The sequence below is a fragment of the Phascolarctos cinereus genome, unplaced genomic scaffold (assembly GCF_003287225.1).
Source record: "Phascolarctos cinereus isolate Bilbo 61053 unplaced genomic scaffold, phaCin_HiC Scaffold_726;HRSCAF=1367, whole genome shotgun sequence".
In the NCBI taxonomy this organism is placed as follows: Eukaryota; Metazoa; Chordata; class Mammalia; order Diprotodontia; family Phascolarctidae; genus Phascolarctos; species Phascolarctos cinereus.
Genome location: NW_027556098.1, coordinates 117,326,377 through 117,348,178, shown reverse-complemented (window position 1 = coordinate 117,348,178; position 21,802 = coordinate 117,326,377). Strand labels below are relative to the sequence as shown.

The window sequence follows — 21,802 nt, the reverse complement described above, 5'->3', positions numbered from 1 at the left end:
CGACCATAGCAGGTGCTTAATAAAATCTTCCTGGCTGGGTTTGCATTCCAGATCTGTCATAAGAGCCGTCTTCTCCAAGAAATCTTCCCTGCTCAATCTCACTCCACATCGATCCCTTCTTTAATGATAATAATAATAATAATGTAATAATAATAATATCCTATGCGATGATTTTCTTTCCCTTATCTCCATCTCCTGGCTTCTGCACCTGCCTTCAAATCCCAGCTAAAATCCCACCTTCTATAAGAAGTCTTTCCCGATCATACATCTAATTCATCCCCAGTTGATTTATTATCTAATTTATTTATTTATTAAATATAACCCGTTTGTACGTAGTTGTTTGCATATTGTCTCCCCCAGCAGACTGTGAGTTCTTTGAGAATGGGACCATTTTGGGGGATCCCCAGCACTCAGCACAATGTGTGTGGCACGTAGTTGTTGTTTTCCAGTCACATCCAACTCTTCATGACCCTATTTGGGGTTTTCTTGGCAAAGATACTGGAATAGTTTGTCATTTCCTTCTCCAGCTCATTTTACAGATGAGGAAACTGAGGCAAACAGGGTAAAGTGACTTGCTTAGGGTCAACCAGCTAGTAAGTGCCTGAGGCCAGATTTGAATTCAGGAAGAGGAGTCTCCCTAATTCCAGGCCCAGAACTCTATGCAGTGCAGCATCTAGCTGCCCATCCAGTACGTTGCAGGAATTTAATAAAAAATTTACTCACTAACCAACTCACTGTACTATAGGCAAACTTATGGTTAAAAAAAACTTTTACCTATATCACCTCATTTGAACCTGATTGACCACTTGTCAGAGATAGTATAGAAGGGATCATAATAATAACAATAATAATAAATTAATAATAGCTAATATTTACATAGTGTCTACTATGTGCCAGACAGTCTGCTAAGTACTTTGCAAATATTGCCTCGTCAGACCCTCACAACAACCCCAGGAGGTAGATGCTAGTATTATTTCCATTGTACAGTTGAGGACCTTGAGATCAACAGAAGTTAAGCGACTTGACCAGTGTCACACAGCTAGTGTATATCTGAACCTGGATTTGAACTCAGGCCTTTCTGACTTGAGGCTTTATCCACTGCACCACCTAACTGCCCTAAGAGACTCATCATCTGAGAAAGTGTTGAGCTAGATAATTTCTTAGGTCCCTTCCAACTCTAAGATTTTATGGTTCACAATAACCTTGTAAGTTAGGTCATGTCAATATTATCTCCATTTTACAGGTAAAAAATTGAGGATGAAAGAGTATAAGTGACAGTTCAAGGTCACAGGAATACCGCTGAACCATGGCCATGAATAAACTCTCTTCACACCCCTCATCGTGCCCAGCTAGTACAGTGCTTTCTGTGAGGCAGGTAGCCTACACCACAAAAACCTGATGAATGAATGAGTTTGCTGTCTGCTTTGACATCAGGATACATCAATTATTTGTAAGGGCAGGGCTCCATTGGGAGGTCATTCGAGTTAGTCAATGACGCACTGACACCTCATGCCCAGCTTGAGAAAGCTGCTTCCCAAATTCAGTGCTCAGCCCAAACAGAAAATGGGGGGTCTCCAGTAAGGACCGAAGGAGAGATGAAAGAAACTAAGGTGACTCGGCCTGGAAAAGAGAAGATTCAGGTAGAACAATCACGGTCTTCATGTCTCTTAAGGGTTACTAGATGCTTGGCGTCCTTACTGAGGGGAGTGCAGATAAAATGAGTTTAAGCTGCATCAGAAAGGACTTAGTGAAGGGAAAAGATTTCTGATGGGAAATTTCACTCCACACACTCTCTGATCCAGCAGCAAGGGTCTTCTTGCTGTTCCTCGTATAAGACACTCCATCAACTCTTGATTCTATGTCTTTTCACTAGCCTGTTGCCCCCTCCCCTCATTGCCCCACCTCTATGCCTGGAACACTCCCTCCTCACCTGGCTTCTCTGATTTCCTGCAAGTTTCAGCTCACCCATCTTCTGCAGGAGACCTTTCCTGGTCCTTTCTCCTTCCCTCAAGTGCTTTCCCCCTGAGCTTCCATTCCATTTACACTGTATAAATTGTGTGCGTGAGTGGGCCTCTGTGCATGCATGCACACACGCGCACACACACACACACACACACACACACACACACACACACACACACTGATACTTGCAGATTTTCTCTCCTGTTAGAATGTTAGCTTCTTGGGAGGGCAGACTAGGGGAAGGGGTATTCAGAATGCATGCTATCTTGGGGTGGGGGGAGGGGCAAGATGGGGTGAAAATGTGGAATTCAAAATCTTGTGGAAGTGACTGTTGAAAACTAAAAATAAATAAATTTATATTAAAAAAATGAGAAGCAAGTAAGAGAAGTAGAGGAAAAACTGGGAAGACAAATGAGAGTGATGCAAGAAAATCATGAAAAACAAGTCAACGGCCTCCTGAAGGAGACCCAAAAAAATACTGAAGAAATAACACCTTAAAAAACAGCCTAACCCAAATGGCAAAAGAGGTCCAAAAAGCTAATGAGGAGAAGAATGCCCTAAAAAGCAAAACTGGCCAATTAATGACTTAGGACCAACAGTTTTTTTCAGGAGTGTGTAAGTTTTTCAGTCTCTAATGGGTATTATCAATGGATAAGATTACCCAAATCCCTGGGGTAGATGTCCTTCCGTCCTGGGTGGGACACGTTACACAACCAGTGAAGTTGTAAAGGATTTAATCTAAGGTGAATTCTAGCCCATTGTGGGCCACTCTGGCAGGTCTGGGCAGGGGGTAGATCCTTTTATCTAGATCACCAAACTGGAGTGATATGAGTATAGAGATTGTCCAAGACTGAGTGATCAGTCATCTCCCCCAGCCTCTCATTAGAACAGGTCCACCTCTCATTAGAATATTCATTCTTCTCGTTAATTTTTAATTTTTAAACTATTTATTTATTTATTTTTAGTTTTCAACATTCACTTCCATAAGATTTTGAGTTTTAAATTTTCTCCATCTCCTTCTCCTCCCCCCTCCCCACGATGGCATGCAATCTGATACAGGCTCTACTTATACATTCATATTAAGCGTATTTTACTATTAGTCATGATGTAAAGGACAATTAGAACTGATGGCAGGAATCACAAGAATGAAGCAATAAAACAAAACAACAAAGGAAAAAAAAAGAATGTTAGCTTCTTGAAAATGGGGACTATATTTTTGCTTTCCTTTAAATATTTCCTTTGCTTAGTGCAGTAGTCAGAAAAGGAAGAAGCAAAATGATAATTACATAAAATCACAACAACAAAATCAGAAAAAATACTCAATAAAACATCTAAGTTTAAATTAGTTTTTAAAAACTAAATCAACCAAATAAAATAATTAAACATTTTTAAAAGACTAAAAAAAAAAGAAAAAGAAAAAATAACCCAAGACAACTACAACCAAAACAAAATGATCTTTGAAGAAAGGAGAAAAAACACATCTGACATGCTCATTAATAGCACAGCAAGGGTCAGCAAGCTCCTCAGGCAGCTCAGTGGAGAATGAGCACTTAGCGATTGCTTGCTGCCTAATGGACTGGACTCTTTTATGCCCTCAGGTGACCAGGAAGCCAGGTGACATAGAAAGCTTGGGCCCTAGCTGTCTTGGACTAATCAGTCTTAGGGACAGCTTCCTTTCCTTCTAGAGAAAACAAACGAAATGAAACAAAAACTACCCTTGCCTACATGGCAGGGACCCTGGCTGTTATGGCTCCTTCCTCACCAGACTATTTGTTATGAGTCTCTCTGCTTAGGGAGATTGCTGGTCCTTGAAAAGCAGTCATTTTGTCCATGGGGGCCTTTCTTTCTAGCCTGTTAGAACTCTGATATGCAATAGTCTTGGAGAACCCAGGGACATTTCTACATCATAGTGAGACACTGGATTAGGTCCTGGTGGAGGCTGTTCTACTTTTGCCGTTGTTGAGTTGTCTCAATCATGTCCGACTCTTTGTGACCCCATTTAGGGTTTTCTAGGCAAAGATGATGGATTGCCATTTCCTTCTCTAGCTCATTTTACAGATAAGGCAACTGAGGCAAACAGCTACTAAGTATCTGAGGCCAGATTTGAACTCAGGAAGATGAGTCTTTCTGACTCCAGGCCCAGCACTCTATCTACTGCTCCACCTAGCGCCCAGTGCTCCAGCTTGCCAAGATTTAATTAGAAAATTCCACACCTAGCCTCCAAAAAAGAGAGCTATGAGAAGATACCTTCCCCTACTTTTTTTTTTTTACACAAGTATAAGTTCACAGATGGGGAATAACATATGTTGTCCAACTTTTTTCATTGTATTGATCAATATTGCTGGATTTTCTTCCTCTTTTTTCTTTCTCTTTTTTAAAAAAATTCTTATAATGGGTGGCACTCAGTGAGAGGGAGAGATACAGGGAGAACTTTAGTTGATGCAAAAACAAAAAATATCAATAAAATTTATTTTAAAAGAGCAAATTCCTAACTCACGTGTACCAACAAAAATTACTTTATAAGAAATTTCTTTACAAGAAAGTTAAATGTAAATAAAAAGTAAATGTTATATTTTAAAGCAACCTTTTAAGCACACAAACCCTCTACTATATTTAGGTATCTTTCATATACATAATATATATATGTGTATATATATGTATATATATGTGTGTGTATATATATACATATATATATACATATATATATATATACACATTTTTTCCTAGGCCTAATTCTAAATACTAAGGTGGGGAACCTCTGTCTCAGATGCCAGATGTGGCCCTTGGCTTGATTTCATCTGGCTTCTGGGATGTAGTTGCTCTGACTACTGCTACTATAGTCGAGACGATAATTTTCTCCCAGGGCTGGGAAAACTGCTATTGCACTGAATGAAACTTTATGCTCCCTGTTCTTAATTTTAAAAACAGGTGAGTGAAATGTTTTATGCCTCCCTCTTACTCTCTGAAGGGGAAAAAAAAATCCCACTAAATTAAATTGCTATGGAAAAATCAGACTTTCTTTTACCTGTCTTAAAAATATCTCTTTCAAGTGTCACAAGATTGTATCCTACGTCCCATAGTAGAGGATGTGGAAAATAAATTCAGGTTCAGCACCTCCATGTTAACACGGCCTCACCCCGAGGCAACAAGAAGTTCTAGGTTCTTTCAGAGTTCTCTTTCTGGGGAAATTGTTAGTTCTTTCCCTTTCTCTGGTGGGCCTCCCCTACCTCCACCCCACATTCACATGTTTCCCTGGCACTCTGAATACAATAGTGCAGTTTTCCTTTCTCTGTGGCATGTGAACAGAAGGGCTCTGTCTTCCACAGCGGCCCTGAGCTATGCTGGAGCGGCTGCATTGATGAAAGGTCTCTGTCCTAGCAGGCACTTCAGAGAACACTACACTGTCCATCCAAACTGAGGAAGTCCATCAAACCAAGGAAGTGAATAATGAGAGACATTAAAGATAGTTCAAGACTATTCACTGGAAGGACAAACACTGAAGCTGAAGCTGAAATACTTTCGCCACATAATGAGAAGAGGGGACTTGTTGGAAAAGACCCTGATGTTGGGAAAGATCGAAGGCAGAAGGAGAACGGGATACCAGAGGACGAGATGGATAGCTAGTGTCATGGAAGCAACAAACATGAGCTTGGACAGACTTCAGGAGACAGTGGAGGACAGAAGAGCCTGGCATGCTATGGTCCATAGGGTCACAAAGAGTCAGACGAGACTGAACAACAACAAAAAACACTGTCAAAGCTACCGAGTCCTCCAAATGGTTACAGAAGAAAAGTATATGGGGTAGTGAAAGAAAGTAGTGGATGTGGAGTCAGAAGGACCTGGCTTTTAATCCTGGCTCTGCTACAGATTAATTGTGTAATCTTGGGCAAGTCAGATGGTCCATCAATAAGTATTCATTACTTACTATGTGCCAGGTACTAAACTGAGCTGGGGATACAAAGAAAGGCAATAACACAGTCCCTGATCTCAAGAAGCTTACATTCGAATGGGAGAAAGAATATTCAAGTCACTATGTATATATACAAGATAGATACAGGGCAAATGGAAATTTCTCAGAGGAAAGACAATAGCAGGAGGAATGGGAAAGGCCTCCTGCAGAATGATTGGAAGTGACTTGAAGGAGAGCTGAGAGCTTCCCAGGTATGGGGAATGGCTAGTAAAAAAAGGCATGAAATCAGGAGATGGGGTATCTTATGCAAGAAACATGAAATAGGGCAATGGGAGTATCGAGTGTAAGGTAAAGCAAGGCCAGCCCACACAGAGTCAGTGCCCTCAGACGTGGCAGATGTCCGACTGCTGTGGGTATTGTCACTCACTGCTGAACAGATATGCTTCTCTCTGGAAACAAGGGGGTTTGTGCCTATCTGAGACAGTGTTGTATCTTTGCTGAATATTCCTTGCCCATGCTATCACCAAATAAAACTTCCATTCTTATCTGTTAGATACAGCCTATATGCATCTCATCTTTTTCCAGTCTTGAGCTTGACTTTCAAGACGAGCCTAAGTCTGGCCCAGCCTACAATAGCTGACTGGGCTGGATGAACCAGAGGTCTGACCCAGAACAGCACTCCTTACGTTCTTACTTCCCCTCTATCTGATAGACCTGTCCTTGTCTATCTGAACCCCCTAGGGGAGGTTTACTTTGCATTTTATCATAAGCAAATAGGCACTCTCTTATTGCTTCCTGGCTGGTAAGCAGAACCCCTATAAATCCCTTTCAAGCAGATAGACAGTGCTGGGCTCAGCATCAGAAAGACTCCTCTTTCTGAGTTCAAATTTGGCCGCAGACACCTAGTAACTGTGTGACCCTGGGCAAGTCACTTAACCCTGTTTGCTTCAGTTTCCTCCTCCTTAAAATGAGCTGGAGAAGGAAATGGCAAACCACTCCAGTATCTCTGCCTAGGAAACCCCAAATGGGGTCATGGAGAATCAGACGTGACTGAACAACAATAACAACAGCATAAATCCCTTTCACTCTAGGTTATCGTAATGCTGGTACGGCATCAGCAATGCACTTAAATTGCTGAAATAGAGGAAATGCGCCTGAGACAACAACCCTTCCAACCTTTCTCCCCTCTCTCCTCTCCCTGTCAGGGTCTCTCCTTCTAGGCACTTTTCTAGGTCCCTGCTTGCCCAGGGCTCAATGCTTCAGCAGCCCACCCAGCCAGTGATCTCTTAATCACCCAATCGAATGGCCTTTTCTCAATCTTCTTTCTTCTTGACCTCTCTGCAGCCTTTGACACTGTTGGTCACTTTCTCTTGTGTATACTAAAACTCTTATCTCTAGGTTTTTATGACACTGTTTTCTCCTGGTTCTCCTCTTCCATGCCTGACTGGTCATCAGTCTCCTTTGCTGGATATTCAGCCAGGTCACCCCTGCTAGCCATGAGTGTCCCCCAGATTCTGCTGTAGGCCCTTTTCTCTTTCTATACTATTTCACTTGGTGATCACATCAGCTCTCATGAATTAAAATATCATCATTATGCAGATGATTCCCAAGTCTTTTGTTCAAGCTATGCCTTTTTCCTAGGGCAGCTAAATGGAACAGTAGACAAAGCACCAGGCCTGGAGTCAGGAAGACCTGAGTTCAAATCTGGTCTCAGACACTTCCTAGCTCTGTGACCCTGGGCAAGTCACTGAACCCTGTTTGCCTCAGTTTCCTCACCTGTAAAATGCACTGGAGAAGGAAAAGATAAACCACTCCAGAAAACCCCAAATGGGATCATGAAGAGTCAGATACAACTGAATGACTGAACAAAACCTTTTCCTGATCTTCAATCTCCTATCATTTATTCTCAATTAGATATTATAAAGCAGATGTCTTGTAGACATCTTGAACTCAGCACATCCAAAGTAAAATCATTACCTTTCCTTCTAAGTCCACCCCTCTTCTGACTCCCATGTCACTGTTGAGGGTACCATCATTCTCCTAGATCCACAGATTTTCTAGGAGTCATTTTTATTCTCTCACTCTACCCCCCTATACAACCCATTGCCAAGGCCTTCCTACTAGCTTCTCCTTTCACAGCATCATTCACCTACACTTCCTTCTTTCTCTGATACTGCCACCACTGAGGGGCAGGCCCACAGCCCTTCATGTCTAGACCATTGCAGTAGCTTCCTGCTTGGTCTCCCAGCCTCAAGCTTCTTCCCACTCTAGTCCATCCTCCACTAAGCTGTCAAAGAGATCCTCTTAAAGGGTCATTTTTGACTAGGATACCCTCTTATTCAAACAACTCTCGAGGTTCCCTTTTGCCTCCAGGATAAAATATAAAATCTTCTGCTTGGCTTGGCTCCTTTCTACCTTTCTAATCATCTTATATTTTACATCCTCCCCCCTTCCCTTCCAAATACTCTGCAATCCAGAGACACTAGCCTCCTTGGTGTGCTTTAGATAGGACTCTTTCGATCCTGACTCTGGGCAGTTTCCCTGGCTGTCCCCCATGCTGGAATTCTCTCCCTCCTTATCTCTCCCTCCTGGCTTCCCTGGCTTCCTTCAAGTCTTGGCTGAAGTCCACCCTTCGGCCAGAAGTCTTTTCCAGTCCTCCTTTATCTCAGTGCTTTCCTTCTGAGATTATCTCTAATTTATCCTGTGTATATCTTGTTTATACAAGTTGTTTGCATGTTGTCTCACCCCATTAAACTGTGAGCTCCTAGAGGGCACAGACTGCTTTTTTTTGCCTTTCTATACATCCCTAATACTGAGCACAGTACACAGAACTTATTAGGTGCTTAATAAATTCTTGGTGACTAACTGACCCAATTTCACGTTCTAGACCCTTCCTGAATTTCTCTTACTAAAACTTACTTGTCATAACCTATATCAAACCGCTTGTCTTTTCAATGAAGGGGGAGGGGAGGGAGAGAGGAAAAGAATTTGGAACTCAAAACTATTTTTAAAATTAATGTTAAAATTGTTTTTACATTTAATTGGGGGAAATAAAATATTAAATTATGAAGAAAAAAATAAAAACAAGTTACTTGTCGGGTATCCTTTTTCTCAAGGACCTTTTTCTTCAGTAGGTGACAGTTATCTAATCACTACTACTGCTGCTGCTGCTGCTGCTACTACTACTACTACTACTACTACTACTGCTGCTACTACCACTTCTCTGCCTCCTCCTATTATCATTACTAGTACTAGTACTACTACTACTACAACCACAGATACGGCTACTGCTACTACTATTACCACTTCTCCTCCTCTTCCTATTGTTATCACTACTACTACCTCCACTACTACTACTACTACCACCACCACCACAACTATTACCACTACTACTATTACTATTAAAACTACTGCTACTACTACTACTACCATTACTATTACTACTACTATTACCACTCCTCCTCCTATTACTATTACCACCACCACCACTACTACTACTACTAGATAGCTGGTATTTATATACCCCTTTAAGGTTTACAAAAAGCTTTGCATAATGTGATCTCTTTTGATCCTTGAAATAACCCTGTAAAGGGGCAGCTAGCTGGTTCAGTGGGTAGAGCACCAGCCCCGGAGTCAGGAGAACCTTAGTTTAAATCTGGCCTCAGCCACTTGACACTTACTAGCTATGCGACAGTGGGGAAATCACTTAACCCTATTTACTAGCCAAAAAAGAAAAAAAAGAAAAAAAAAGAAGAAAGAAAAAGAAAAGAAAAGAAATAACTCTGTAAGGTAAGTGCTATTAATCCTATTTTACAGATGAAGAAACTGATCTCAAATGATTTGCTCAGTCACACAGCTAGGGAGCGTCTGGGGCAGGATGTAAGTTCATGTTTTCCTGACTCCAAGTCAAACACTCTATCCACTGTGCCACCTACCTGCTAGAAATGAACCCACGCTAATATACTGATGCCTTCTAATGGATGTTTTACCTGCTTCCAGGTAAGGACTAGATTTAAGAGCAGCCTTAATCCAAAGAAGCAGAAATAACAGCGCATGACTTAAGCAACTAGACAGGATGGTAGGGAAAAGGGCATTTTTAAGCAGGTCAGACTTTCCTGGCCCCTCAAATCACACTCTAGGGAAAGCTGACCCTGATAAAGAACCAAAATATCTAAGAAGAGCCAGCCTGCTGTGACCCACTGCCCTAGAGTCGTGCTGTAACCAAGACTCTGAAAGTGAGCAGACATGAGGGGGGAGAGAGAAGCCAGGCTATCTCAGAAGACAAGCCAAATGTAGCTTGTTTGTGAACACAGCTAAACAGACTAAGGGGTAACTAAAGGAGGGGAAGGCCTATTTGTTTCTCAAATTTAACCTACTAATTGGCAGCTATATTTGCCGAGAGCTGACAACCATGGCATGGACACAATTGATCTATCAGTTGCGCCTTTAAGATCTGTGCTGAGATTATTAATTGGTCCGCCACCTTCATACCAGGAGGAAAGAAAAGACCTTCTCCTCTCTGTCCCACCCCTATACCCCAAACCTGACAGCTAGCAAATGAATATTTATGAAGAGACTATTTTCTCTCCTTAGGTTTCAGCCATCCACTTTCATCTCTATGATCAGTGGCTATGTCTTTGGTGATGGAGACAGAGAATATAGCTGTTTGTTTCTGAAACCATAGGCCCACTCTCTATCTTTGGACTTCTTTACCTTTCAAAGACTGATTCAGCTCACATTGTAGGATTTCCTTCTTTTCTGCCAACTTGATTATCTGGAAGCTGAAATCGTCAGGAAAGGGAGGGAAGGGAAGGAGTTGGGGTGGGGTGCAGCAAAAAGTTAGTCATGGAGTTTAGATTGAAGAGAAAAATCTACAAGTAAGGAAAGAAAGGGAAAGGGACCATATTTAATTAGGCTTCCTTGGGAGGACCTGTGTTGCGGTGCTTTCTGAAGGGATTTATTCCAGTATTCATTTTTTTTTAAACACGCATTTTAAAAGACAATCCCCACACTACTTTGAATGGGCTTTTAAAATAACAGATTCCAGAATTGCCATGGAAGAGAGGAAAAGAAAGAAAACAGGAGCTGGGGAACCATTCTCCATGCCTTCTCCCTCCCTTATCCCCATCCCCATCACACCAGGCCAATGAACTGTGCCCAAGGTCTGAGGCCTGCCTTACCCTATCCCACCAAAATAGTCAATAGTTTGGGCGAAGCCAGAGTCCAGATATGTGTCCCACTATAAGAGAAAGGAAGGCTACTTTAAAAACAGTCGCAATATGAAGTGAGGTCTTGACCACACAGGGAGATCATATGTACTAAGATATGACCTCCAAAGGACAAGAGCTGTGGAATTAACAAACTATCCAATCTGAATTTGGGTCATCCATCCCTGACTGGAAGCTTTTAATCCTTCAGTGGCCAAGGCTCTCCAAGGACCCTCCAAGAAATCCCCTCACAAAGCAATAATAGACCTAATAGGATTAAGAAGTGATTTCAAAGAAAATTTGCAAAAGAAATTAGTCTGGAGATTATCTCTATTTCATCCTTCTCTTCAGTGGCCTCGACTCTTATCCTGATTAGAATAGACCTATGATTCAGTAAGGAGGCAAAACTAATACTATAAACCCTGTTCTGGACAGGAAGTCTATGTTAGGTCATTGGTGGAGATTTTATAACTCAATTTCTTTTTAAAAAAAAACCTATAAGGAGATTTTTTTTCTTGTTCCAGGGAAATGACAACATCTTGTAATGACATCCAACTAAACTCTTAATTATTGGTACTGGCTGAGGAGAGGAGAGGTGCAGATGATATGAAGCAGTTGATAATCCCAAAATGATGTCTGTTTGACACTGGAAGGCACCATAAAGTGGAAGACATTATCCACTGCAGATTATAAGTGAAAAATTCCAGTAGAAAAAGATTAAGCACCTGACTTAAGTTCCTACAGCAGAAAAGATTCCCAGGGAAGCAAAAACAAAGCATCTTGTTTCCTAGTCCAGTTTTCTAGCCATTTATCCCTAACTCCTGCTGTGAAATTAAGCAGAAGTGGTACTTGATGGGAAGGGGAAGAATTGGACCACCAAATCCAGCCTTGATGGATTGAGTTTGCCTTCCAGGCTTATCCTTTAGGGGATAAGCCTCAGGTAGCTCCATCCAACCCAGAAAGGAACATTTATTAAGCATTCACTATCTGCAAATCAGTGTGCCAACCCTTGGGACAGAAGGAGAAAAACAAGACAGTCCCTGCTGTAGAAGTGCTCACATTATAAAGAATGAATGAATGAATGAATGAATGAATGAATGAATGAATGAATGAGGCAATAGGTATAGAAGGTTTCTACTGAAGATCAGATGGGAAGGTCTAATGGTTCTTAGGGTATAGCAAAAAAAGAAGCAGAAGGCAATATTTCTTCTTTATTGTTTTTCCACTGGTAAAACTGCATGTGTTCCTCACATTCCATCATTTGACAGTGCCAACACTTTTGGTGGTGAGAACCTTCTTTGCCAGGTTTTCAGGAGTTGTGGCTGCTCAGGAGGCAGAGGCACTTGCCAGACGTCATCTCTACAGGCGTTTATTCCCTAGATGATAGCTATGAGAAAAGTGGGCTGAAAGCAGGGACAAGGGCTCTATGGTAGCCACTAAGTCTCATGCAATGATCTCTAGCTTGTTAAAGACTTAACTAGGCAAGGGGACTATTACTGTAGTGGAGTCAATTCAGGTTAATTAGACAGAGAATGGATCACCTTACTTCAGCATCAGTGGTGGAGGAAAGGGTGGGAGTTGCAGTGTTTGGGTTTGGTAGAAAAAAGGGCCATGGGGAATAATGGAAGATAGATTAAGGATCCAGGTGAAACACACTCATCATATTCACTACATCATCACTGTACTCCATTCTGTGCTTAGCCATGAGGAGAGGTTATGGCTGAAGCACTGATACCATCCCTACCACTGGCAAGAAAGACAGAGCTAGAATTAGCAGGAAGAGTCAGAAATTGAACTCTCAGGGTTCCTGTCAATCAGTGAAATTGAAATTAAACCTGGTGGCAGTATTTAGTGCCAATCCTAGAAAGAAACAATGTCAGATCATAGATTCAGAGATGGTATACCATAGAATCCAATTTCAAATACAGGGAAGGGTACTGCTCTTAAGTAAAAGCCCCAAAGATCTGCATGTGCACATTTCAGTTTGCAAACTATCGACTTCCCTGGCCTCTGTTTGTCTCTCTCCTATCTACTCTCCAACCTACTTTACAAAACTCAGTGTCAAAATGCAATCCCAGGTTATTATTATTCAGTTGTTTCAATCATGTCTGACTCTTCATAATCCCATTTGGGGTTTTCCTGGCAAAGATACGGGAGTAGTTTGCCATTTTTTTCTCTGCTCATTTTACAGATGAGGAAACTGAAGTAAACAGGATTAAATGACTTGCCCAGGGTCACACAGCTAGTAAGTGTCTGAGGCTGGATTTGAACTCAGGTGTTCCTGACTCCAGGTCTGATGCTTTATATTCTGCCCACAATCTTGGGTGTAATTCATCAATTTTACAATTGACAAAGAATAATGGAATCTTTCCTTGGAGAGATTAAGGTTGGGTCCTCTTTTTTTGGGGGTAGGGGCCAATTGGGAAAAGGGAAGACCAACCAGTAGAGACACTGTAAAACAAGGAAATTTGTGTGTAGGACCTTTCATCTATAGCCTCTATATAGCATCTATAGCAGGCAAGGGATAGAATTAGCACTGAAGGACTGGTCAAAGAGTGGCTTCCCGCCACGCCTGACAATGCCAGTCTCCAACCCTGGACAGTCTTCATGACCAGCTTCCTTTGCTTCTGCCTTCAGAACATCCAGGATTGCCAAAGAGAGGCACGAAGCTTGGCAGACCTGGCTCAGGACAAACTCATGATGTCAGCTTCCCCGGGGCATTTGCTGCTGCCTGACATTCCTTTCCCCAGTCTCTCACTGACTGTCTAGAATTCTGCTCATGGGGGCTGTTCCAAATCTCTCTGTTCTTCTTGAGTCCACAACCCCTTCCCTTTTCCTTAGGGCTTGTCAGATAATTTTGGCCTCCTATTTTGCTCAGTAGTTCTTAGGATTTGGAGCTGGAAGGTCAAGTCATTATTTTACAGATGAGGAATTTGAGGCTCAGAAAGGTAAAGCGATTTGCCCAAAGTTACACAGGTAGCAAGCAATACAGCAAGGTGCTGAGCTTAGGTTTTCTCATGTCATATTGAGTGTTCTTTTCATGAGGCCTCATGAATTTTGATTAGAGGCTATCTTGCTTCAAGTCTTACCTCTCCATCTTTTCAACTAAATATATTTCTGTCTTTCTCTTTCCATCCTTTTCTCCAGTTTTAGATGAAGAGTTTCATCTTCTCCTGAAGAGAAGTCCACCTGTAAACTCTTGAATCTGCCCCTTCCCAGCGGCTAAAGTATCTGGTGCCCACAACTGAGCCTCTCTCCCACCCCCTCACCCCTGTCACTCTCCCTCTCTCTCTCCAGCCTCTTCAACCTCTGCCTCCCTACTGATCTTGCCTTTCAATCTTCAAACATGAAAAGAAAAAACAGACAAATAAATGAAAAAAAAACATATAATAAACACTTACTGTGTGCAAAGCACCGTACTAAACATTGAGTATACAAATAGAAAAGTAAGACAGCTCCTCCTTTCAAGGAATTCACATTCTAATTGAGGACACATGGACACATAGACACACACACACACACAATATATATATGTATATGTGTGTGTGTATATCTATATATCTATATCTATATCTATATCTATATCTATATCTATATCTATATCTATATCTATATCTATATCTATATCTATATCTATATATCTACATCTATATCTATATCTATATCTATATCTATATCTATATCTATATCTATATCTATATCTATATCTATATATCTGATAGAGGAGGTTTCAGTTGCAAGTCAAATGGCAGGGCCCAGTGGTCCTTAGAATGTAGCAACAAGCCACGTTGTAATATGCCTCCTTTTGTGTCAATTCCATTAATAGGAAGAAAAGAAGAAGGAAGGGGAAAGGAGAGAATAGAAGGCAAAGAAGGGGGCACAAAAGAAGGTGGAGGAAGGAAAGATGAAACTGAAAGCAAAGAGAGGGGACGAGAAAAGAAAAAAGATGAAAAAGAGAAGAAGGAAAGGGAGAAGGAAGAAGGAGGCAAGAAAGGGAAGAAGAAGGAATCCAAAAAGAGAGAAAAGAGTGGGTGAGGAGGCAGGTGATATACAGGGACTTGTTATAACAGTTTGCACCAACTGACAAATGGCAGAATCTAATTAAAGCCAGTGAAGGAAGAAACAAACTGAGCTTCTCTCCCTCTCTCTCCCTCTCTCTCTCTCTCTCTCTCTCTCTCTCTCTCTCTCTCTCTCTCTCTCTCTCTCTCTCTCTCTCTCTCACTGCGTCTATCTCTGTCTCTCTACTCTGCCTATCTCTGTCTCTCTACTCTGTCTCTGCTTCTGTCTCTAATTCTCTTTGACTTTGTCTCTCTGTTTTAATCTGTCTCTGTCTCTCTTCCTCTCTCTGTCTCTTTCTCTGTGTCTCTAATTCTCTCTGTCTTTGTTCTGTCTCTTTGTTTTTCCCGTCTCACTCTCTGTCCCTGTGTCTCTGTCTCTGTCTCAGTCTCTCTCACCTCTAATCCAAGCACTAGGACTCAGGAAGGCAGAAGTAAATCCCACTTCCAGGGATACATCTTTGTGGGTATTGCTTCATCCAATATGCCCCGTCTTCATCTTCCCCAACACACGCCTGCATGTACATACACAGAATGACAGCTATACACATTACATGCCTGTTGTTCCCTTGTATTTGATTCCCTTTAGGACAGACTTAGATTGCTAAGAGAGTATGCATGCCTTTGGTTTCTGAGATCATCTTTGAGAATCAGGTAGGCCACATGCAAACAGGCAGCCAGGCAGGAAAACAAAGATTAGAACTAATCCCCTTGCTTTACAGATAGTCTCAGCAGAGAGGCCTTAGGTCTTAGAGGAAAAAGATGCAAAGTTAGCTTCCATGATATCCCCTCTGCATCTGCACTGGGAATCTCCAGGGAGAAAACATTATCTTTTCATGTTTTATCTTGATAGGGAGCGGCTCGGATTTGCATTCCCACTCAGGGAAACAGCCACAGCCCATCTCTCTCGACTCAGACATTTCAAAAAATTAAAAATCAACTTAATTAAATAGCTTTAATTCCTTTTTTTCCTGGGTAACATTCACACATTAATTAATACTTCATTAAGTTGAATTCCTGGGGGCAGTCAGGGATGTTTATGCCTAATGAGTTCATCTGTCATTAGTGTTATTGTAAAAGGCGGCAAAGAGCTGTAGCTTTCAAAGTTTCCCGTTAATCTGGAATGAAGGGCAATGCCCGATTTGCAGTTTTCTCTGCCTCCCTGGTGGGCCACTCCAGACAAGAACATAACCCAAACCACAGTCACTTTCGAAGGGAAGTTTCTCCCTCTCAACTCATCCTGAGAGCTCTAGCACTTTACAACTGGATGTGACTTTGGGCAAGGGAATTCCTCTCCCTGGGACTCAGATTCCTCATCTGTAGAATGAGGTAATTGGACTTGGCCTGGATGAGTTCTCTGGTCCCATCCAGATCTAATAATCCATGACTTTTCTAATCCATGCCTTGATCCCATGTTGGTCCCTCCACCCCCACCACACACACCCCATACCCCCAGAACTTAGCACACCTCTGGCCTCTTCCCTTGACTATCAGGGGATATATAACTTCATTTTAACATCACTCTGAAGAAAACATCATTAGGAAAGTTAAACCTCCTATTTTACAAAAGAAAAAAAATACCACAAAATATCCTTCAAGACCAAACATGATAATCTCTGGGGAGCACAGGCCAGCTAATTGAGAGGTTAAAGGGATGTTAGAAGTCATGGGATTCAAGGATCATAAATTTGGATCCAGAAGGGACCTCAGCAGTCATCTAGTCAACACCTTCATTTTATGGATGAGGAAACTGAGGTCTAGAGAGGTTAAGTGACTTGCTCACAATTGCACATGTATTATTGAGTAACTGAAAGGGATTTGAACCCAGACCTTCTAACTTGAAATTCACTTCTCTTTCCATTGTACCCCACTACTCCATCTTCTTGCCTCTTTTTATTAGCATAGATTATAAAGATTGCATTATACCATATTCTCTTGGCTGTATCAGAACAGAGAGCCTACAAAAGAAAAGTGGGAACTAGTTTCTCTGCCTGCCACATCTTTTCTCTACAAGGGTCTGCTCTAGTCCAGTGGGTCTCCTCCATCTACTTCCTTCTGAAGAACATTCCACCAGAGCATAAGACCCATGGATCCTCTACCCCCTGATCCCACTGGCCCTATTACCCCAACACACACACACACACACACACACACACACACACACATCTCACTAGGGTTGAAAGGGCAGCTGTGTCTGATGAGGCCTCAGTGAGAGAGGCCATGAGTAAATTGTAAATCCATGGCATCAATGGCATGAACAGAAATATAGCTCTTAACATGATATGTATATATGTCATATTAGAAACATCAATATTGCGATAGACTAGCCTCTGAACCAGGTGAGGACCCCCATGGACCTATGGCTCCCATGGAGACCCAGGGCTCTATACAACACCGTGCTCTTCTTCATGGGTGGGCACAGCTGTATCCCCTTTCCCCCTCTTACCTCTTTGGTGTGCGTGTGAAAGGAGACAGACATATCCAAGAGAAGCTTCCGCTGTTCCACCCGGCGCACGAAATCTTGGATTCGGACTTCCAGGTGCCGAGCTGCCTTGTAGATCTCCTCTGGGTCACATTCTCCAGTCTGTGCCAACTGCTCGGCTGCCTCTAGGAGCTTGTCTGCATTGGTGTATGTGTTCTGCAGGCAGACAGAAGTGGGGGACAGTCAGCACCAAGATCCCCAGACTGAAGCTGTCTCCCCGGCATGCTGCCTACCCCAACACCCCCGGTACAGAGCTTCCCAAAGCTTCAGACAAGAAAGGTGGGAAAAGCACTGGATGTACCCCAAAACTGGCAAAAGAAGAGGCACCTACCCACCTCGGAGCTCCCACACACTGTCTCTCAGTCAGCTAAGCAGCTTGCCTGGCTAATGAACACAACTGTGCACTTGCTATTTTTCCCATCCCTGGAATATCTCTGAGACAGAGCATCTCTTGAAAGAAACAAATGGGCAGGCGGGAACCATGATACCCTTGATCCAGTCCCCTCCCCCATTAGGAAGCCCCATCACTGCTATCACATTTCAGGTTGGATCTCTAGGGTTGGAAATGCCTCATCCAAAAGGACTGCATGAGTTCCTCGGGGGGAACCCCAGAAGCACAGTCACTGGGCAATTTCTTTTTTTTTTCCTCAAGTTTCCTACAATGTCTGGTTCTTATCTCTTTTGGATTTGAGCTGTGTCTCTGGAAGGGTAGGATAGGGGTCAACAATGTTGACTGAAAGAAGCATCCAGAGCCTGTGAGAAGAAAGGCAGGAATGGGGTCTTACTGTTTGCAGAAACTTTGAACAAGCAGGCAGTGATATTGCCTCTCTCACACCACGTCTCCACCCTCTAGTTTGACCACATGATACCCATTCTCTAGAGCAGTGACAAATACAACAAAATCTCAATTTTCTGTCACAGTGTGAGAAAGTTAAGCTATTGAGAACACTAGGTAACCTGAAAGTCATTTAGATCGGTCTTTTGAAATGATTATGTGACTTTTCCCTAGCGGGTTTCCCTGTTTTTGCTAATATTGGCTCAGGCTAAAATTGAAAAAAGGATTTTCATTCCCTTGAGCACATGGTGACTTACAATTGGGTGGGAAGGTGGCCCAGATACACTCCCTAACCTTGTTAGCACCTTTCTGATGGTAAATGGCCAATAAGTATTGGTAGATAGGTGGATGCTGATGATGAGGTCTGTGTAGGAGGGAAGCCAGTCTCTGATGTGAAAATGGAAACCAGAATGTGGATAATTGAGAGCCAGCTTTAATGTACTTCACTTTGCCCATGAAGAAATAGCCTAAAATTCTCATGGTTCAATTGAGGTGCCATCAGCTGCAACAACTGGAAGGAAACTTGGAGGTCTGCAGATCAAAGGATCCTAAAAGTCTGTAAGGGACCTCAGAGATCCTATACTCAAACCCCTCATTGTATAGCTAAGGACACTGGGGCCCAGAGAGATTAAATGACTTGTTAAAACTCATATATATACATATATATATATATATGTATATATATATATATATATATATACATATATATATATATGTATATATATATATATATATATATATATTTAGTGATAGAATCACTATTTGAACCCCAGTCTTCTTTTCTATCGTCATCATCATCATCATCATCATCATCATCATCATCACTATCATTTATAAACATGTGTGAAGTTTGCAAAGAACTTTAAAAATATTAACTCATTTGATCCTCATAACAACCGTGGAGATAGGTGCTATTATTATCCCTGTTTTGTTGATCAATCATTTTTTCAGCCGTGTCCAACTTTTCATGACCCCATTTGAGGTTTTCTTTGCAAAGATACCGGAGTGGTTTGCCATTTCCTTCTCCAGCTCATTTTACAGATGAGGAAACTGTGGCAAACAGGGTTAAGGGACTTGCCCAGGATCACACAGCCAGTAAGTATCTGAGGCCAGATTTGATCTCGGGAAGATGAGTCTGACTCCAGGGCCAGCACTTTATCTACTGCACCATCTAGCGGCCCACATCCCCATTTTATTTATGAAAGAATTGAGGTAGATTGAGTTTAAATGGACTGCCCAGAGTCACACAGCTAGTAAGCATCTGAGGCTGGATTTAAACTCAAGTCTTTCTGACTCCAGGATCAGCACAGTATCTATTGGGCCACCAATATGAAATGGCTTTCACTCCATGTTACCTCTCAAGCAATCTAATTCAACTCACTGGAAAGTATTCCTAATCTTCCCACTGCCCTCCAGAGCCCCAAGCTGCCTCTCATTCTAAGGGGCCTCTGGAGAAGTGCATTATTTCACATATGAGGAAATAAACCCTCAAAGACATAGAATGCATGGCCCAAGGTCACACAATCAATGGCTGTGCCTGGGTACTGCCTCCTGACTCCCAACTCATTGGCTCTTACATAATAAAATAACCAGTGTTTAAATAGCACTTTATGGTTTGCAAAGCTCTTTACCTAAGTTATTTCATTTGATCCTCAGAACACCTCCCTGAAGTAGGCACTATTATCTCTATTTTACCATTGAGGAAACTGAGGCTATGGGCAGGTTAAGTGGCTCATTCAGGGCTAAATATCTAAGAAGTACCCACTCCACTACTTGGCTGCCATCACATCCATGATGCTGCCACTTGTCAGGGTATCCAACCTTAGACTTAACTAGATACCACTAACAAACTTTCTGAGGCTGAGGAAATCATTTTTGGGACCTGGCCCTCAGGACTATGTTAATGTAGGTCTCTTAGAAGATGGAATAAACCCACAGGAAATACATCTTTACATAGTCTGGAAACTTCCCAGTGAAAGCTTATCCTCTTATAAGGCTACTTTGACTCCTATGAGGACTGGCTTTTTTTGCGTAGTTGGGTAGTTTTTTGGGTAGTTGAGTTATTTGGAGGTATGATTTAAAGAATTCCAGTTAGTTCTCCCTACTTTGAAACTCTCTTATTAGCTTCAAATTCTACCATTAGAGATTAATTCTTTTAAGTTAAGGCACTGTTTCAGCCACGCAATCTCTTTGAAAATGCCATACTTACCTATTATCAGTCCTTAATATTTTAGTGTGAATTAGACTACCAGACTGTTACTTGGGTAACAAGGCACTTGGGAAATCAGCTATACCACTGAGGAAAGGGGAGAAGAATATTAAGTGTATCAAGCAATGATTTGTTACAAAGGGCTCTCCCCACCTTTTCTCTCAGGTAATTGGGGAGAGTCTATGAGGAAGCAGAGGCTAGCAATAGTGATGCCAAAAAAATGGGCCATTTTTACACTTTTTTAAGGTACAGAAGACAAAAAAGGAAATTCAGAAGGATGCATGGATAAGTAGGATAATTTTGAAAATAACATGTAGAATTTATTGTATACATTTTAAAAATCAAGTGAATGAAATAGAGATTCACGGTTGCATATACAATCCTCTTTTTGTGTTCTGCTGTGTGTATAGAAATCCTTTTTTAAAAATTGGTATTTAAGTTCAGAATTTTCTTTTAAAGACAGTATGGAGCACTGCCCTTACCACCTGACATGCTCCTGAGCCATCAGCATTGATGTGCTTGGAGAGCAGCAACTAAATTACAAGCCTATAAGATAATCTTAGCATGTTTGATCTTCTTCCTCTTAAGCAGGACTCGTCGGTAGACCTCTGCCTGCATGTTGCTAGTAGCACCAGCTTAGGTCCATTAGTCCTTCGTGAGTAAAGAGGCCTTGACATACAGATGGCTCCCAGCAATTCTTGAGCAAACAAGCATCTTCCTGGTTGCTGTCTCTCAAAACTGTTGGATTGTTTGTAATTCCTTCAGGGTCTCCTGGAAAATGGTCTCATAGATTCTGTATCTGAGTGTAGCTTGGGTAGATCCCATAGTACAACTTCCTCATTTTGTAGACAAGGAAATTGAAGATTAGAGAGAAGTGATTTGCCCCAAGTTATACACAATTGTAAATGGCACAGTTGGCATTTGAATCCTGATCTTCTAACTTCAAATCCAGTGGTCTTTCCAGCATACCATGCTCCTGGTCCAGTCTTCTGAGTATACCAAATTAATGTTTCCCCTCCCAGCACTGCAGAATGACTTCAGGCAAAATACACTGATTGGACTTAATCACATCTCATCATTGCTTCTTGTTACTTCTTGCTTGCTTGTCATTGGTGACTCCTCCCCTCACACCCCCCATCATC

General features: G+C 41.9%; 1 protein-coding gene across 1 annotated transcript in view; it reads right to left on the bottom strand.

The window, feature by feature from the left end:
• KALRN (kalirin RhoGEF kinase) overlaps positions 1-21,802 on the bottom strand; it is a 709,132-nt gene that overhangs the window by 180,220 nt on the left and 507,110 nt on the right. Inside the window, 1 exon segment of the mRNA XM_078146745.1 lies at positions 17,581-17,772. Coding sequence (XP_078002871.1) covers positions 17,581-17,772 — 192 coding nt within the window.